Source organism: Osmerus eperlanus, chromosome 15, assembly GCF_963692335.1.
Source record: "Osmerus eperlanus chromosome 15, fOsmEpe2.1, whole genome shotgun sequence".
Lineage (NCBI taxonomy): Eukaryota > Metazoa > Chordata > Actinopteri > Osmeriformes > Osmeridae > Osmerus > Osmerus eperlanus.
Genome location: NC_085032.1, coordinates 7,521,254 through 7,539,920, shown reverse-complemented (window position 1 = coordinate 7,539,920; position 18,667 = coordinate 7,521,254). Strand labels below are relative to the sequence as shown.

Here is an 18,667-nt window from a genome sequence, read left to right as displayed (position 1 = left end):
TAATAGTAGATGACGTTTCGACCACCAGGAAGTTAACAACTCAAAAAAGCTGCAAACTTGTTAGCAAGACAAGCAGTCGATTAATCGCTGGTAAATCAGTATTGCAACGCTCTAGTGTTTATAAAGTAATGAATCGTCCAAATATTATGTGATGTATAGAATAGAGTTCAATGCTATTGGTTAGTTTATCTAGGAAATATATCGCTGATGTGCCACCCACCATGCAAGGATCAACTGGTATCTACCAAGCGAGTTAGCCAGCAGTCTTGCATGACAGATAATTCAGCTACAACAAGCAATGACGAGTTACATTGGCATTTTAATCAGCGTCCTCCTGGACCTTGGTGTGGTCAACAACGTCCTTGATACTGAAAGTCTGCATAACTTTTGTGAGAGTGACGATTGCCAAAGTCATGTCAGTGACGTGGAAATATACCCTTATGCTTTCAAACCCAATTTCAACATGAGTTTGACGGAGCGCTTTCATGATATTGACCACTTCAAACTGTCATGTAAAAGACTCATAGGTAAACAAAATAAAACTATAAATTCTTATGTGTCTGGTGGTCGTTACGTAAAACATGCAGTGCATAGCCTAATGAACACCTAGTTTTTCCCCTCATTCCTTGCAGAAGTCTTTCCACTTGATCAGGTGGACGGGAATTTTGTTCGCACCGTGAAAAACTGCATTTTTTCAGAGTCGACCCCAACTCCACTTAAAGGTCCCTTAAAGCTTGCAGCCTTTTCAAAGGTGATGTAACATTTTGTCATCTAGATATAAACTTTACATAAAGTCTCAAAGTGTTAAATTTTGCTATGTCAAATGTGCACTGACATGTCTTGTCTGTGTAGGATGTCATTGAGAACATCTTGGATTTGGACGTCTCTGTGACTCATGCCAAGGATTTCGTACATTACTTTCGTACATTACTTAAACTGTTACCCGGATCTATTCCTCTGGCACACAGATATGGTGGTCACCAGGTACCATTTACACAATTAAACTTCAGGTAGATCTTGTCAAATAATATGTGCTGAATAACCCAGTTTGAAGAACTGCTATGCTTATTTTTTCACAATTTGTCTTTCATTATTTTTCATTTCAACGCATGTAGTTTGGCTACTGGTCTGGTCAATTAGGAGATGGCAGAGCACATTTTATCGGTGAATTTACCAACAGGCAAGTGAAAAATGTTGGCTTTTTGGTGATATTGTTTTGAAATAGTATTGGACAAAGGTGAATATAACATTGAGAATTACATATTGTTTCCCTCAGTAAAGGAGCAACATGGGAACTCCAGTTGAAAGGTTCAGGGAAGACACCATACTCCAGGTAAAACCTCATGGAGCTGTCAAAACACTTTGACCTGGTAGTTGTCTGACTTGATGTTATTTCTCTTCCCAACCTTTGTCCTCTTCCGTCACTCTCTGTGTCCGTGTGTACCTGGTGTTGCAGGTCGGGAGATGGGCGAGCCGTGGTCCGATCCTCGGTCCGGGAGTTCCTGTGCAGCGAGGCCATGCATTTCCTGAAAGTCCCCACCAGCAGGGCTTCCAGGTACAATTACCTGACATGACTATAAGATGCAGTGTCTAAACGCTGGAGAGAAATAACAGTAATTGTCTTACATTTTGATTCTCAGAATACCGCCAACAATAATCTGTTTGTAAATAAGGAGGGGTTCATGGTTAAAGTGATCAGAGAGAAGGCAGAGGTGTATTAATATAATAATAATGTATTAGGTTTTCTCCAAAGCAGCATACAGGGGGATCTGAACCTGCAATCTCTTGATCTGAAATCAAATGTTAAATCACTGAGCTACATCCATCCAATTAGCTGTGTTTACTTGTTCTTGAGAAGCCCTTTAAAGTTTTAATATTCAGATCACTGGAGGGAAGCCCCTAACACATCAGCTGTTTAAACAGGACTGAGATGAACTACCAGATTCTCATTGTCAATGTTGACAGCTTGTCATTTGGATATTATCCTTTTATCAAGAGTCAGTGAACACGTTTTGGGCACTTGATCATCTCACTCATTGAGTAATGGGATGTTACACTTCTTGTTTGTTGATTACCTGATGTCTTTGACATGTAGATGTGAAAGGGGTTTCTTTTGTCTTCCAGCCTTATTGTAAGTCAGGAGCCAGTGTGGAGGGACCAGTTCTATAGTGGGAATGTGAAGACAGAGAGAGGTGGGCTGCATCATGGTCACCAGATGATACATGAGAAGGCTGCTTTTCATGTTGGGAACATGACCTGCTATTTTTCTACTGATTATTTTTCTCCAGGTGCGGTTGTTCTTCGCCTGGCCAAGTCCTGGTTCCGTTTTGGGTCATTGGAAGTTTTGGCTGATGCTGGGGAGCTAGACCTTTTAAGGTAAGACTCTGCCCTGTAAGGTGATCGTGGACAACATACTATAATTATGTAGTGCACTGTGTCTCTTGGGGCTTCATTATTTGACTTTTAAATCGTTTTGCTTCCAGAAAATTACTGGACTTTGTGATTAAGGAGCATTTTTCTACCATCGACTCAAATGATCCAAACAAGTATTTGGTGAGTGATGCAAAAATGCATTTGCCACACTTGTGCACTGTAAAAATAGATTTTAACATACAATCATTATTGTTGACTCATTGACACTGTACATTGAAAGTCAGTGACCTGAACACAAAACAATTCCAGAGCTTCATCTAATTTGCTACAGATTTCTAACTACATATTTTTGTGCCAGGGTTTTTTTTCCAGGGTGGTAACTGAGACAGCTCATTTAATAGCCCAGTGGATGTCTGTTGGCTTTGCACATGGTTAGTACATAAAAAACAACATTTATTTAGTAATGCCATTCTAGATAGTAGCATAGCATGTTTTTTTGTTTTTTTTTATCAGTCTTTTATTTCTGTCACAGGAGTGTGTAACACAGATAACTTCAGTATCCTGTCCATCACCATTGACTATGGACCCTTTGGCTTCATGGAGTCTTACAACTTAAGTATACACCTTTTGGTTATCATCACCTTTATGTCTACCCTGCCTGTATCTTAGTAAATGGAATCTTAAGCTTGATATGAATGTGTAGATTTTGTCCCCAACACATCGGACGACGAGGGGAGGTATGGCATCGGAGCCCAGGCTGATGTGGGGATGTTTAACCTGGAGAGACTGCTTGATGCTCTTCGTCCTGTACTGACTCACAAGCAGCATCAGAGGTACGTACTTACACACACGCACACACATATCTATATACACACTTTCCCACATACATATACAGATTCACACACACACACACTAGTCATCTGGTTTTATAGGGTACTGGTTGGGTTCATTCACATCCTTATTTTCCTTTTGTGTAGGGCCATGGATCTGCTAAAAGACTACCCAGATATTTACCACAGAAGGTATTTTCTTTCTCCTATTTTTCGGCCTGTCTCACGGTTGTGTGTCCGCATGTGCATCTCACTCTGCCTTTCAGTGTTTGTGTATCTGCTCCTCTTTTTAGAGTTTCATTTGAAATGGGCAAAAATAATCTTGACTATGATATGTCTGCATCAGGTTTCATGAACTTTTCAAGGCAAAGTTAGGGTTGCTTGGGGGGGAGGAGAGCGATGGATATCTGATCGCTTTTCTACTGAAGGTGAGTGGTTCATCGATTCGGTTCTTGTTTCCTTGTGCCACTCTAGTGGTCTTTGTCCACTATGATAACTGGCTCGTTTTCCCTATGTGGTTGTGTGTGTCTGTCTCTCCCTCTCTCCTCAGTTGATGGAGGAGACTGGTGCTGACTTTACCATGACGTTTAGGCAGCTAAGCGAAGCCTCGGACACACAGCTACACAGCAGGCTCATCTCACAGGTCGTACACCACACCGCTAGAGGAACATCCACAATACAAATTATATCACTTCATTCAAGAACTTATGCATTAAACACTGCAGTGTTAAGAGTATGTTTATGGATTGTGTGTTGTTGTGTAACCCTGTACCTCCTTTTCTACGTCTTGTTAGGCCATGTGGGCGTTAGACGACCTGGCTTCACACAAGCTGTTCTCTGATTGGCTCAGCCTGTATCTGCTCCGGCTCAGCAGGTAAGCGGTATAACATATACATGTGTAATATACGCTCAGCTAATGACATATATATTACTTAACTGATATCAGTTATATTAATTATCAATTGGTTTGAGCAAGATTTGAACCAGGGGTAATGTGTTTGGTAGTAGACTCAATGGTACACTGAGCCTCAGAGGGTTCCTGCAAAGGTACTTTCTACAAGACAGTCTAATTGCCCTTATGACATTTCGATTCAATATATGCTTACAAAAAAAAATCGAACCGATTTTTGAAATTTGTGAATCGCTAGAAGGCTGAATCGCCCATCCCTAATCATTATTGTTCTTTTTTTAATTTGAGGATCTCCTTGATTTTCTCAGGCAGAAAGGTGATACTGATGTGGACCGTCAACGCAGAATGAAAAGTACATCCCAGTCATTGCATTTATTCTTTTGTGTATGATACACTACAGCAAAATACGTGAAAACTAAGTTGGTGAACATGTATATCATCCACTTTAAGCCAATGCTTATTTTATCAATATTATTATATTCCCGCTTGACTTAAAAAGCTACTCAGTTCTTAAAGTGACATTAAACTTTCCACAGGCGTTAACCCAAGGTACGTGCTGAGGAACTGGATGGCTGAGTCTGCAATACGCAAAGCTGATATGGGTGATTTCTCTGAGGTACGGTGCATGACATTCCTAGTTGTGTATATATCGTTTTCCCCTGAACAATACTTGAAGTTTCCCTTTCTGGCCTCCAGGTGGCAGCGCTGCACCAGACACTGTCACGTCCCTACCTCAAGCAAGACACTGCAGAAGAGGCAGGATATTCTGCAAGGCCACCATTGTGGGCTCGGAAGGTAAAAGTCAGTTGCTCCTCCTGACTCGGATCTGCTCAACAAGAACACTCATAACACAATCATGTTATCATATCATTGTTATCGGGATGTATACCAGGATTTCATTGTTTGGAAGGGTGTAATAAATAATAAAATAAATAAGTAAACAAATATCTTGAACATCTTCTTTGCGCCCATCTCTGTTCTTCCTGTCAGCCATAGTGATATGTGGTAGTAAAAAGTTGAAAGCAGCTGCTCTGAATGACGGATCTGCGTTAAGACAAGTATTGAATTGACTGCACACTTTGAAATGAATATTTATTTAGTCAGCAGTAGATCCAAAAGGAGAATGGGGTTGAATATTTAATCATAAGGATGTCCAACATATCACTGGTTTTAACACATTTTTACAGTATTTACACATATTCCTATCCCATAAATGCATGAAAATAGATACTGTTTGTACAGGTACCAATATTTTGCATATGAAATGTATCTCCCAAGTATTCAATTAAGCAAAAATAGCATTGCCTCTATTAAAAGTCGAATAAAAAGCTTTTGGAGTTTAAATTCAGGTAGACATAATCCACATATACAAGTGTCTAGTTTCAAAATCTATAAAAAAATAATTCAATGAATCCTGTCTTTCTTGCAGGAGTTCCCTGTATGTCTTCGAAAACCTCAAACAAACCTATGTCCTTTTGTTCATAGCTACCCGAGTTCTGAGTTTCACTTGATTCATGCGAACGTTCAAGTGTAACCGTGACCCTCTGTAATGTCAGAAGATGACAACATGGAACCAACACGAGCGTCTTCAAGCTCTGCGTGACACAGTGACACGTTCGAATCAAAGAGCCATCAATGCTTCTACGTGTGGCTCCTGAACATGCCCAGCGATCCCCGACTCCAGGGCTACTGATTGCCGCGTTTCTTCTGCATGGCTTTCATCAGTTCTGACATCATGTCCCCGTCTCCGCCCCCGGCCTGAGGCGTCATCCTCTTGGGGGGAGCGGGGGGCATCTTCCTCACGGCCGTGGTCGGCCGCAGCCCGCTCGGAACTGCGGCGGGGGGGGGAGGAGGAGGGGGTGGGGGAGGCGGGGCTCCTCCCCCAATGAAAGGCTGGGAGGATGGGGGAGAAGGTGGGGGGAGTGGGAACGCGTCAGATGGCGGAGGGGGCAGGAAACAGTCAAACTCAGGGTCGGGCGGCGGGGGCGGGAGGGAGCAGACAGGGGGAGGAGGTGGGAGGAAACCAGTGCCCTGAGCACTGAAGCCTGGGACTGGGGGAGGCGGGGGGAGGAAGTCTGGAGGGGCCTCAAAGCTGTCGTTGTGGGGGTGGGGGTGGAGCCGAGGAGGCAGAGGAAGGCCGTCCGCCCGTGGAGGCGGTTGGGGGACGTTTCGGGTCTTGTTGCGCATGCCAGCATTTGATGTCTTGGTGGCCATGGGCGGAGGTGGGGGCATCACCGGGTCTGGGGGGGGCGGCGGGAGGACCTCGGCAGGAGGGGGGGGGGGTGCCGGAGGGGCAATGCTGGCTGCCACCTGAACAAGCACAAAAACACAGTACATCCATGGGTTATTTGAGCACAGGTCATAACACAGACGCACATCCAGTATGTCGGATGAACTTCCGTGAGGTCGGAACTGTTATTGATGTCGTGACGCACCTTGACCACAGGTTCGGCAGACGGCTTGGTTGCGTGTCCATTGGCCTGACTGGAGGATTTGGCTGGGGGAGGAAAAGAACAGAGGAAGTATAATGGGATGCAATTTAACAGATACATACACACACATGTTCACGTATGGTATTTTATACTGTAGGAGTTAAGAGTTCTCCACGTGATCATGGATATTAAAAACGGGTAGTTTGTTTTTACCCTTGGTTGTGGGAGAGGGGGTCGAGGGAGAGGAGGAAGAGGAAGTGACAAGGTTTGTCCATGCTGAGGTAACAGCTGTTTGCTTCATAGCAGTCTTGTAGTTTTCAAGCAACGTCACGCCATACTGGGGAAAAAACATGTAGACAACTGTCAGCATGCAACACAAGCAAAACTGTGAAAAAAGTCAAAATCAATTAATGAAATCAAAAGACTGAAAAAATTCATCCAAAAACTAATGCCAAACACACAAACAGCTACGACAACATTCGGGGGAGACCTTTTGCACAGTACTGTGTGTCTAGAGGTTACCTTGGCGATCCGTATGCCAGTCACCCAGAGCGTCATGGTTCTGGCATCATCGCAGCAAAGGTACTTGATGTACTGAGAGTCCTTCTGGATCTGTGGGTGCTGGGAAGATATGAACAAGTGAAATCAGTTAGGACGTCATGTCATACATGTTGCTTTGGATGAAAGTGATCTGGTAAATGCATTCATTATTATTCTAAATAATTTGGAGAAGCAGGCCTAGTTCCAGGGTTGGCGTGGTGATCCTGTACAGTGCTCCTCCCTGTGTGATGGGTCACAGAAACCTGGTCAAGCTCATTCAGTTTTGATACAGTTCCTTAGCAACATGGGCGAGATCCAAAACACTGGGGGAAGACTGATCTGGCTGGAGTTCAAGAGCTCCAGCGTGCATGATATAATTGTCTATCTCATGACAACATTGGCACTGCGAGAGAAAATAAAGTCCTTGTTGTTGCTTCAGGGCTGTTACCAACTCACTGTGGTTGCTATGAGTCAACATTTTAAGTGGACAATCCTGTTAGTAGCCATCACCATCACAAGGGAGCGGAAAGTGCCTAGAATGATTTCTAAACCATGACCCAAGCAACTGCTTTAGTCTGCTTTAAAAACATTTGGGGGGACACTTTTCCCTCTCATCTCAACAGCTAATGATTCAGGTTGTATTTACTCATCAAGCCACAGCATAGTGGGATGTCAGTGGGATGTCAACTGCTTCAACATGCACCGACCGTCCAGTCAGAAAAACTGATCCAGCATCCATATGTTGTCTTCATCACAGTAAGGCAATAAAGATTGCAGATGGATTCCCTGGCTCAATTTCATTTCATTTTAAAGAGAGGCCTTTAGCTACTCTCAGATGACCTGGGTATGTGAGACCTTGTGGAACCTTCCCTCAGGTTTCCAAACTGTCCTCTCTGACTGAGTGAGGTCATCTTCTCTGGCTGTTGGCAAGGTAACACTCCAGTACAGATCCTTCAACTTGAGCCTCGAGGGCTCTGTCTTTCAATGAAAGCAATTCCGTCTCCTTGCTTCTCTAAGCTTTTTTCGGCTTTGTTTCTCGCCATCTAGACTCATGGTAGTTGCTGATTCAAGTGTTCTCAAAACGATAGGGGGAAAAGAAAGAATAGTTTCAGGTCCTTAAAAGATTATCCGCAAAACGCTTCAATTCCCTTTCTGTGATTGTGGTGATACAGACAAACCATTGGAGACGAATAGATAATGTATCTCAATGCTTTCGATGACAAAGGTTGAAACAAATACTCTAGTGATCCATGTGTTGGATTTGTAAACCAGAAACGTGAATGTCTTTCCCACTTCAATAGCCAATATTTTGCAGAACTGATCAGCCAGGAATGCCTTCAGTTTTCACTTCTTCAAATGAAGGAACTATTTAATAAAGTTTATTTCAAGAAAAGCAGATCGGTTTACCACAGCGACAGCAAAACTGTTGTGACAGAAGTGAGCGCGTGAACACGACTTTGCACAACAATTACCATTCACATCGATTAGCATACAAATGCTTGCAGTGCATCATTCCTAATGTGTATGAATTCAAACGTGATACCACTGGATTATCGAAGAGTTAGTCACTGTAATTGGTCAATTGTAATCATGAAGAAGGAAAGTACTGCTGCTATATTTAGCTGCTCCGTTTGTCTGTCCTGTGCTGTTGTCTTCAATTTCCAGAAATTAAGTCCCCCTTCCTGTTCCTTACCTTGAGAACGAAGCAGAAATCGGTAGGTGCCTTGAATTTGTTTTTGAACTCTTTGCCATAGTAGACATTTACATTGTCAAACTGGACGAAACACACCAGGTCACGAGAAGTCTGTGGGGAAAAAAAACATAATTCCCTGTCAGTACAACCACGTTATTTCCCTTCAGTACTTCTTCTTCTCTTGTCTCTTGATAGCTGATAGCTGTCTCTAAAAAGGTATCAGATGAAGATATTTGCAGTAGATGACTTTCCACCCCTTTTGAAAATATTGGCTGTGACAGAGGCCTATGTCAACACTACACTGGGCAGCATGTTGCCTGGATACATAGGGAGTAGACATGTTTTTTTGGTGTCGTTTTAATGTCCAATATGATGTGTGTGTGTGTGTGTTTGGGATTGGCCAGAGCTGCCCTCTGTTGACCTTTGACCCCACCGACCTTGCTCTTCCCTTTGGGTACGTAATAAATCCCGGAAGCCCTCAGGAGGAAGAGGCGCTGCTTCCAGGACTTCTTGCCATCCTCTCTGAGGTAGAGAACGCCCTCCAGGTCCGGCACGATGACAGAGGTCCCACAGAAGTTCTCCTGCACGTCGAGAGACAAGTCATCGCAAGGTTGTACTGTGACCTGTCGCTCTGCGTCAAAATCTATTGTGTTTATGCACCTGCACCTGTCAGACTTGCTCACCTCCACGAGTAACTCTTTGTCTCTCTCTTTCATTTCTTTGAGAGTGTTCTTATCCTTCTTCCACAGATAAAAGTTCTGCAGTGGTAGAGACAAAAAGGTATTCATTGCAATGCCAACATCAACATGGCTTTAGCCATAACCGTTCATAATTAATGAATACTCGGACATTTCAAAGGGCTCTGCTGTAATAATAAACATGCTGAAATAGCCGCGTCTTCGCTGATGGCTATTTAACAAGAAAATATGGAATAGAACCAAATGGTGCTTGAGTTGGATAACTTCGGTCATAGAGAGAGATTCCAAGAAAACCATTGGGATATCTTTGAAAAATATGTTTTAACCTCTTACCTGAGGGTTTTTGAAAACATCATATTTATCTTCCCGCTCTTGAAAAACAACTTGGTTCTCGCTGTCCCTTGTCCATGCAGACAGCGGTTCTACCAGGTTCTCATGGTCTTCAAAACCTCGCTCTGTCAAGGGGGAAATTAGAGTAAACAAACTCTGCTATTCTATGATCATATCATTAAAAAAAAAATATATTTTAAGTAAGTCAAACAATATTACCAATGGGCCTTACAAAATAGAAATATTCTTTAGTTTACTTATTCAAGATGTGAGTTGGCAGGATGTTGCTGTTCTATGATGGTAAGTACACATATCCTGTATTATCATTACAGGACCTGTTTTTGGAAGGGTAACAAGCAGCCACATACAGTTCTACTGTACAATGAAACAGGTCCCAACCCCTTAGCCCTCATATGTCATCAAACACAAAAAGAAAATGTTCAAACTAAAACACTTCAGAGGCTTTCCAGATGTAGTTTATGGGAAGGACCAAGAAGCATTCATTTAGACGATCACAGAATACACCCTGGAAATGGATTACACCCGTGTACAATTGTCCATTTACAGGCCAAGGCTGATTAAACTGAGTTTAAAACGGGTGCAGTAAAACACAACTCGCTCATTAAGACACATTAAGAGCACTTTGGTTCTCCTTCCACCACAGCGCCCACCCACGAGCTAGATGCTGTAAATACGAGGACCAACTTCTGAGTGTTTTAGTTTAGTTTGAGCATGTTTCTTACCAACAAGATGCTGGTACTTGTGGACAGACATAAGAACTACCCATTTACTTTGCAGTCCTGTAGTCCATTAAGTGGCTGGTGTGGGCCTCTGCTGTTATGGGGCCACGTTATAACTAAGCCTTTTAAGACTTCATCAGAACCCACATGACGCGTTTCAGGGCTTGATGGAGTGAATGGAGACCATATGGATGCCCTATGGTGACACATAAAGCGGAACTGTGACACTGTTTGACAGAAGCACATAACATGCCGACTACCAGCAGTACTCTTCTAGTTCATGTTCGGCACCTTTCAACTACAACACTGTTACCTATACCTTTTACTCAGATAATGTTCCAGAATATTTATTTCGAGCACTGTGGATGAATAGAGATGAAATAGTTGGGGACTTCTTTGTATACCGTAAATATGGTAGACTTATAGTAGATTGTTTCCTAAGTATACCTGGAAACTGTTTTTGAGTGCAGTGTGTGTACAGGTAATTGTTGACAAGACAGTCTGAACAAGCAGTCATGTGACCCCTCAGTGTGGTCAGCACCATGACACACCAGACTGCTCCTGATACCAGTGAGTCAGAGGACTTACATTGAGGAGTGGTGTCGTGTGGGTGGTGGCCACACAGACTGGGGAGAGAGCAGGGAGACGTCACACTCACAGGGCCTAAACATGCGTTTCCCCGCGGGCTGTTTCTCATCTTGATACACGAGCAGAGATCATACCCCAATCATTTACACGAACAGCAATTGAAACGTGCTTTCTCTTGAAGGGAAGAGAGAGCGCAGACTATGAGTCATGATTCGACAGATAGCCAGGGTCTAAGTCCATCAGTGGTGGTCCAGCAGAGTTATGATGGAGGATAAAAAACATAAGGACTGTGTTTCCACACGGTACAGAAGATGACTGACTGTGTCTGATAGGGCAAATTAAACCCACCTGCCCGGTGTAAGAATGAATGTGTGTGTGTGTGTGTGTGAATGATGAGGATTGGGAGGTTAAATCAATGCATCGTTTTGTAAGTGCTGTAGCAAGGCTGTCATCATGCCAATAAAAACATTGTTCATCATCTTGACCCGAGATCCCATCCAGAATTGGCCCACGTGTGTGTTTGCGACGTGCGTGTCTGTGCTCAGGGCATGCGTGCAGTGTATGCAAGTGCCATGCGTTATGTGTGTTCAGCGTGTAAGTGTGTGTGTCCCAGAGGGAGATCCTGTACTCACCAAGCTGCAGTTCTGGGTAAGTCTCCAGCAGGGTCCAGTTGACGTTGCAGTCGCAGTGCGTCTTCTCAAACAGGTTATCCAAGACATCTCGGACCGTCTGCCTCTCATCCACCATCAGGGTCTTGGAACTGCCGTCGTTCATCAGGACCTTCACCACCAGCTAGCAGCAACACAGAGGCTGTCATTTAGAGGCCTAAATATAGAGTGTGGTCTAGGAGTTTGACTTTAGTCATTGTGTCAAAAATAGGTTGGTTTCCAGTAGAATCATCACCATAACAATGACATCCCAGCATGTGAAAATACGTGAGGTATCACATTCAGCACGGGATTGTTGTTGTGGGAGTTCAGCTTCAACACACCTCCAGAACAACAGCAGCAGAGTGTGTGGAGATATACAGTACAAATTAATGTTGAATCAAAAAGACCATGCCTTGTTTTTGTTTGATTTAACCGGAATAAGTAGTTATGCATGGCCTCAGCCTCAGGTAACTGCTGTTTTGAAGAGGTTGTGACCGAAGCTCACTTTGGATTAGGGAAGGGTCTGGCCCTTCTGCCCACTTCCTGTCATCCGCTACCAGATTGTGTCTAAGGAAGCCCCTGAGCTTCACAACGGCTGTTTGCAAATGGAGGGTGGTAAAAATATTTTACGAAAGGCTTGACATAGATGAGATTTGTCTTTTTGAAGTCAGCTTTCACCCTGGCTTAGGCTCACAGCAAAAACAAAGGACAACTGTCTACCATAGGGGGAGGCAGAACAAACTACTTCTTGCATCACATGTTCAAAACGTTTCTCGTTTTAAAGGGAGTTGTGTTTCAAACAGTGGATTTGTGCCGGAAATAAGCTGTCAGCCGTTTGTGCTTTCATTTTCATTCCAGGGCATGTTGGAATATACCTCAGACCACAGAGAACTATGCCACAAACCATCGAGAATGAAACTCTGCTCTCTGCTCGGCATCTGGTCTGTGTCCCCTTCTCGGATTGATGTTTTGATTAAACTGACCAGGGGAGTGTGTGTGTGTGTGTATGCATGTGTGTGTGTGACACAAAGAGCCTGTTTTCTCAGCATTCAAAAACTCTTTCCAAGCCATTTAGCTTTTCGGTGATTCAATGTACTCGGTAATGAACTAAGGTAATGAATTATCTGTCCACAAACATTTATTAGTGAACACCTCCGGTCACAAGCCTCATGTATTTCTTACACACTAATGCCTTGTTTTACAAGTCTAAACAGTCACTGTCTCTGGTTGGTCACTCTGGTTGGTCACACCTTGATTGGTCACTCATCCTCTCGGCCTGTGACTGCGTCAGTGAGTAAGCAGTGAGTCTGGGTGCTTTAGTACAGTAGCTTACCTTTTTAACTTTGGCTTCCTTGAGCTTTTCCAACGCCAGCTTGATTTTGTCTGCTTTGATCTGTGCCTCGATGTCCTCCTTCAGAAATCACAAGGAGAAAAAGTCCAGAAATATGTCATTTATGTCAAGCCACACTGAGTGCAAAGACCCTTTTTCGAGTCATGAACTCAATTTGGCTGTTAGCTGTATTTAACCTCCAAATGACTCACCATTGATGGCTTAGTGCTGTGGGGGGGTGGACGTGGGGAGAGAGATGAGGGGGTGGCGATGGGGGTGCTAACAGTACAGCTGCTCTCTGGGGAGGGGGGGACGGCCTGGGAGGGAACAGGGTAGGAGCTAAGACCCTGCGGGGCGGGGGGCAGATGTGAAGGGGCAGGTTTGGTCTCCTTCGCCTCCTTTTTTTCAGATGACATTTTCTCCTCGGTGGCATTGATTTCAGCCATCAAACCAGACATCAGGGCGTCCAAGTCTGTGTCCTCCAGTTCATTCAGGGACTCTGCGATCAGGGTAGAAAGGGGTGTGGAACATGAACAATGGACACTTTAACATCTGTGTGCCATGACTCAACTACTATTCAAAACTGCTTGGTTTGGGAAATGGGGGGAGTCTGTATAATTGGCTGGTAGATTGATCTTTGTCTGAAATTTAGAGCCTGATCAGAAGCCAGTAGACCGTTTGTTAGATTAAGAATGGGTTCCTTTTCCTACTTTTCAGCATTGTTTCTTGCCTTCTTCAATCTTAATCTACTGTAATTTTCCAGGTAATTCATAGCAAACTGACCCAGATTGGTTCACTGGTAGCAAACAGTCGGTGTCTTACAAAAATTCAAAAGGAAAGTTGCACAATTCTGGCCTCTTTTCAACAGCACACTGACAGAGTGTAAGGACCAGGGAACGAGGTTTACCGTGAACGTCTGCGAAGCCGACAGAGAAATTAGCTTGTTTGCTTGAGCTAGGGGGAGGTTTCTGGGGCTCTGCTTCAACCCCAAGACTCTGTGTGGAGAAAAAACGAGACAGGAAAATTCAGCGTTCAACAACACAACCGCATGCTCTTATGTAAGAAGTGGGGAATAAAACTACAATAAAAGTTACATTCTTTACTATACAATAGTCTGACATTCAATATTTTGTACAGCGACAGAAAGGTACATAGTGGAAACATTACTTCCCTCCATGATAATCCTTTGAAGTTATGGGTTTCTTGTTTATGAGTTTGCCTTTTGACCCCCTCTCTTAAAGAGGAGTGTAATTTACGTTTTTGAGTATAACCACAAAGTTTTTCTCCCACTGTTCTGGTGGTGCGTGCCAGCTAGGAGCGGCTCACTGATAGATGCTGTGTTTTAGAGCCATTGACATGATTCTGAAAAACACTTTTCTATTTACCGGTGGCTTTTCTAATCTTGTTTGAATTATTCATTCAGAAATAGAAATAGTCTTGTGCAGTTTTTAACATAGGGACAGCACATTTAGCACATGTTAAGCATTCTGAGTCTGCGAATAACTGACTTTTTTTCCCTTTTTGCAAGGCCTTTTATCTTGAATGTAACAATGCTGTCCACAGTTACTACCAGCGGGGTCCTGGTAGTAATTGTAACTAAATCAATACTAGACCAGTGTAATAGTGTAATATTACTTTTGAACAATGTGTTGCTGGAAGTTAATGAATTGAGAGATTGTTAACTAACCTGGGTGAGCAGATCCATCTCCCCCAGCAGGTCACTGAACATGGCATCAATGTCATCCATCTGGAAAGAAAGAGTGAGGCTCAATCAGCTGTTTTGCTTTGTAAATACACGTAGAGCAACAAGTCACTTATCACAGGTCATCATTATGGTCACAATCTGTCTTCTATGGATGTAATAACCACAACACTCAGTATTTGCTGCATATGGTTGTCGTTACGCATAACCAGATTGTAGAGAATAGGCAAATTCTCTCATTTTTGGGAATTGAGGTTGATACAAACATTGGTACAAACGTATGCACTCACTATTTCATTATTCAGCTGAAAGTTGGAGATTTATAGTTTGATGATAACATAACACATACCAAAACATTGGTTGGTTTTATGTTGCCCATAGTGCTAAGTTAGACATTATTGCACAACCTCTCAAGCACAGACTGAAAAAAAAAATGGTATGCATAACTTCAGGCCTCCATCTGTCAAGACTTGCAGTGCTTCACAAAACATTCAAAGCGAGAACTACTTGAATCCACGAAGGGGTAATAACAAACTTCTCAGCTGATCCATCTGAATAGTCAGACTTAATGTTAGTCTAATGTACTCATTTGAAGTATAGGTTTTGTAGATGTCCGTCACCTGAGACCAGCCAATAGTTATGCATGCTACATTAACATAGCAAACAGAAATCACACTAATCAGTACATATGCTTGGAGTTTATGCCATCACTCATATAAATGTAAACCCAATCCTTATTCAAGCTGTGCCATGTTGGGATGGGCTTTGTGTAGACATCAAGCTGCTGTTGCAGGCTTTATGACAACCAACCTTCGATTCATAAATCTGAACAAATGACTCACTTTAAGGAATTTCTTTTGCATAAATTAGTACTATAGATATTCACTGTTGCCATTTTAATCTCATGGATGAATTGGGTGGCATTACTAGGCTTTATGTGATGGCAGCCCAACAAGATTTTGAACAGAAGACCCCAGTGTGTGCTGGTTCTCTCAGATCTCAGTTCAGTTCCAGTTAACTGCTTTGTTTATCCACTGGACTAACTGTTCAAAAAAGAACCACCACAGCCTCATATATGACTTCCGGTACTTTCTCCTTCTGTTATTCCTACTCCTCCTTCTCTGTTGTTGAATATAGCTCTCTCACTCTCTTTGACAGTATGGCTGCTCCACATTCGGAAGTTTAGCCCATTTTAAGCTTGGTGTTAAATGTGTGCCTCAACTGTAGATATATATTTTTCGATCAACTGTTACCAACCGTGTGTGTGGGGAGGGTGGTGGAGTGTGTATAGAAGGGGTGAGGTGGGGTTATGGTGAGGGGGGTGGGGTGGGGTTATGGTGAGGGGGGTGGGGTGAGGTAAGCATATGGATGCATGTACTTGGTATGACTTCATACAGACATTCCCTTGATGAAGGTGTCTCGTTACTGCACCCTGAAATACAGGAAGTGGTTTAAGGGCAACTTCCTTCTTGTTGCGGTGTTGAAAGCATGGTTGAAGGCTTCAGGAAATGGTGACATGCAATCTCCTTATACGCAAATACTGCTTGCTTGGCAGGCATTTATGGTGTTTTAATAGCCTTGGTCTCCCAATTGAAATATAGCGAACCTAAAAAACGACCATCGTGAGCAGTATAAAGTTATACACTGACGGTAGACCTTGATACGCAGCATCTTTTCAAAATATACCTCTGTTACATAACAGAACTAGAATTAGAGCAGGCACAGAGAAATGAAAGAAAGGTTTCAACTAGTGCAACATAGTTGTTCAATTAGAAGTGTGATGATTAACTACTTTCACAGGAAGGGCTACATTACTTTGTCCTTGGTTTTGCAAAAAGGTGTTGCATAATTGTATTGGCAAGAGCAAATTGTGTGCGACTGCAGGTAGCATTTGCACAAGCTGTACTTTGAGCTCCACTCTTTGCCAGGCAGGGGTTTGAAAAGCGAATGTAAACAAATGCAAACAGTCAAGTGCTGAACTTGAATCTGGTGTGTTCACAAGAACTGAATCTTAACAAGGACAGTGATTTTCCAGCAGAGACCAAAGCAGTATGGTGTTATTGTATATTTAGTGCTAACGTTTATTTTAAAGGATCACTGGATCTAGAAGCTTAATAACATTGCTTTTCTTATGATTTTTGTAAAGAACATTGGTAAAGTAAAAAAAAAATACTATACAGGGGAGCTAGTTGATTTATTTCTGGTTGGAATTGGGGGACAAGCATGACCGATAAGGCATCTACAAGCGGGGATGCTCTGAACTTGTATCAGTTGAAATGATAATGCATTACATTTGCGTGGAACATTTATAGGTCCTCAAAGACGCTTCACACAAGGCAAAATCAGACATGGTTGCCATGGAAAGACTGAAGTTGGGCCTCTCTGTTCCGTGATCACCATCTATCTTCTCTTATCTTCTATAGTATTCTTTGATCAAAACAGAATGCTGCCATTTTGTTCTTTCTGCACAATCTGAATGTAATGTAAAGATACTTGTAAGTACTGTAAAAACATTTTGAAGATCTCCACAGAAATACACAAGGATGATTATTGTTGTGGAAAGCAAGTGTTGTTTTATTTTCCTTTCTTTTTTTTTTATTGTTCTGAAAACCATCTTCAAATTTTCTACGTCTACTTTGATTCTGTTTGGAAAATCCACATATGGAACTTGTGCTTTACTGGCAAGAGAATTAAATCCAGACTGGAGCTCTAAGTGGTCATTACAACATACCTCTAGGTAAACATCCTCACCATCCACCTACATCTCATCCATTATTAAATATACAGTTCAGTGTATAAATTATAGATCCCGAATATTGTAAACAACGTGTTGATGGCCTGGGTACACCATATTTAGCTTTGCATGAATTCATGTTACAAACCAAACACTGCATGCATATGAATTACAGCATGAAAACCCATAAGAACTGTAATTTCCAGTGTCAACAATGCAAATATGGTTAAAATGACCAATCAAAGTTTCTGGGCACATCCATCATCTGTGTACAGTTGGGTAACCCAACCTCATCATAGTTTAGTATGTATAACAGTAATTATATCAAACAACCCAAGCTGTCAAGCTGACATTCTTTATGGAAAAATGCATTTAGAAGTTTTCCACTGAAGAGTCGTAGGTCCATCACCTTCCTTAATGAATTCAAGTTGTCCTGGCCTTCCATTACTGAGGCCCCTATCAATCAAGCCTTGCTGTACTAAAACTGTCACTCACAGTGGAACATTTGGCAAAAATCTCCAGCTATCCAGCTATGACATTTGCAACTTGAAATGAGGGCACCTCTTCAAGCTGTGTTGGTAGAATAAGGATAACTCAAATGACATGATTCACACATACATCTCAAGGCTCAGAGTCAAGTGTGACAAATGACTCACTGAAAGCATCTATCTAGAACCACACACTCAACCCACTGGGGCTTTGCAACAGCAACAAAAATAGATTAAAACAGGTCAAGTCTTGATATAAGTTGTCTCAACCAAAGTGGCGCAAAAGGACCTACTGACATTACAGTATTCTGGAATATAGTAAAATAGTTTTCCTGCATTAGGACAGTTCTGATCAATATGAAAAACACTTCCGAAAGTTATCTTCTTGTACATTCCTTGCCGAGTTCTGTACTGTATTCAGCCAAGTAGACACTACACCGGCATGTTCATCAACAGTAATCAACAATTTGTACATAACCTGAAGAAATGTACATAAGTTGAACAAAACACTTTTGTAATATAGAGGTAACTGTTATTCCCCAGTCAATGATGCGGATCACATTTACATCACTGTGTTTGGGAGCACAACCGTTACATTTTCAGACACCAAGAACTCCATTAAAACAACA

The 18,667-nt window shown here is 42.5% G+C and overlaps 2 protein-coding genes across 5 annotated transcripts in view; one reads left to right on the top strand and one right to left on the bottom strand.

Annotated features, from left to right (window-relative positions):
* The first annotated feature begins 3 nt into the window (after positions 1–3).
* LOC134034763 (protein adenylyltransferase SelO-like) lies at positions 4–5,157 on the top strand. The gene is made up of 19 exons (XM_062479348.1): positions 4–527; positions 633–751; positions 853–984; positions 1,116–1,180; positions 1,277–1,333; positions 1,457–1,555; positions 2,125–2,192; positions 2,289–2,376; positions 2,484–2,553; positions 2,732–2,804; positions 2,906–2,989; positions 3,077–3,206; positions 3,351–3,395; positions 3,550–3,631; positions 3,754–3,846; positions 3,998–4,077; positions 4,422–4,465; positions 4,650–4,729; positions 4,810–5,157. The coding sequence occupies exons 1-19, from the start codon at positions 299–301 to the stop codon at positions 4,930–4,932; spliced, it is 1,761 nt and encodes a 586-aa protein (XP_062335332.1). The 5' UTR covers positions 4–298; the 3' UTR covers positions 4,933–5,157.
* A 29-nt stretch (positions 5,158–5,186) lies between these two features.
* apbb1ip (amyloid beta (A4) precursor protein-binding, family B, member 1 interacting protein) overlaps positions 5,187–18,667 on the bottom strand; it is a 29,270-nt gene continuing 15,789 nt past the window's right edge. For all 4 annotated transcript variants that reach the window (XM_062479345.1, XM_062479346.1, XM_062479344.1 and 1 more), the window contains 13 exons: positions 14,802–14,861; positions 14,022–14,109; positions 13,327–13,613; positions 13,118–13,195; positions 11,767–11,926; positions 9,810–9,931; positions 9,462–9,536; positions 9,216–9,359; positions 8,779–8,889; positions 7,068–7,166; positions 6,759–6,882; positions 6,549–6,610; positions 5,187–6,423 (listed from right to left, as the gene is read on the bottom strand). In XM_062479345.1, the coding sequence (XP_062335329.1) occupies positions 5,800–6,423; positions 6,549–6,610; positions 6,759–6,882; positions 7,068–7,166; positions 8,779–8,889; positions 9,216–9,359; positions 9,462–9,536; positions 9,810–9,931; positions 11,767–11,926; positions 13,118–13,195; positions 13,327–13,613; positions 14,022–14,109; positions 14,802–14,861 (2,034 nt within the window). In that variant the 3' untranslated portion in view covers positions 5,187–5,799. The remainder of the gene's footprint in view (positions 6,424–6,548; positions 6,611–6,758; positions 6,883–7,067; positions 7,167–8,778; positions 8,890–9,215; positions 9,360–9,461; positions 9,537–9,809; positions 9,932–11,766; positions 11,927–13,117; positions 13,196–13,326; positions 13,614–14,021; positions 14,110–14,801; positions 14,862–18,667) is intronic.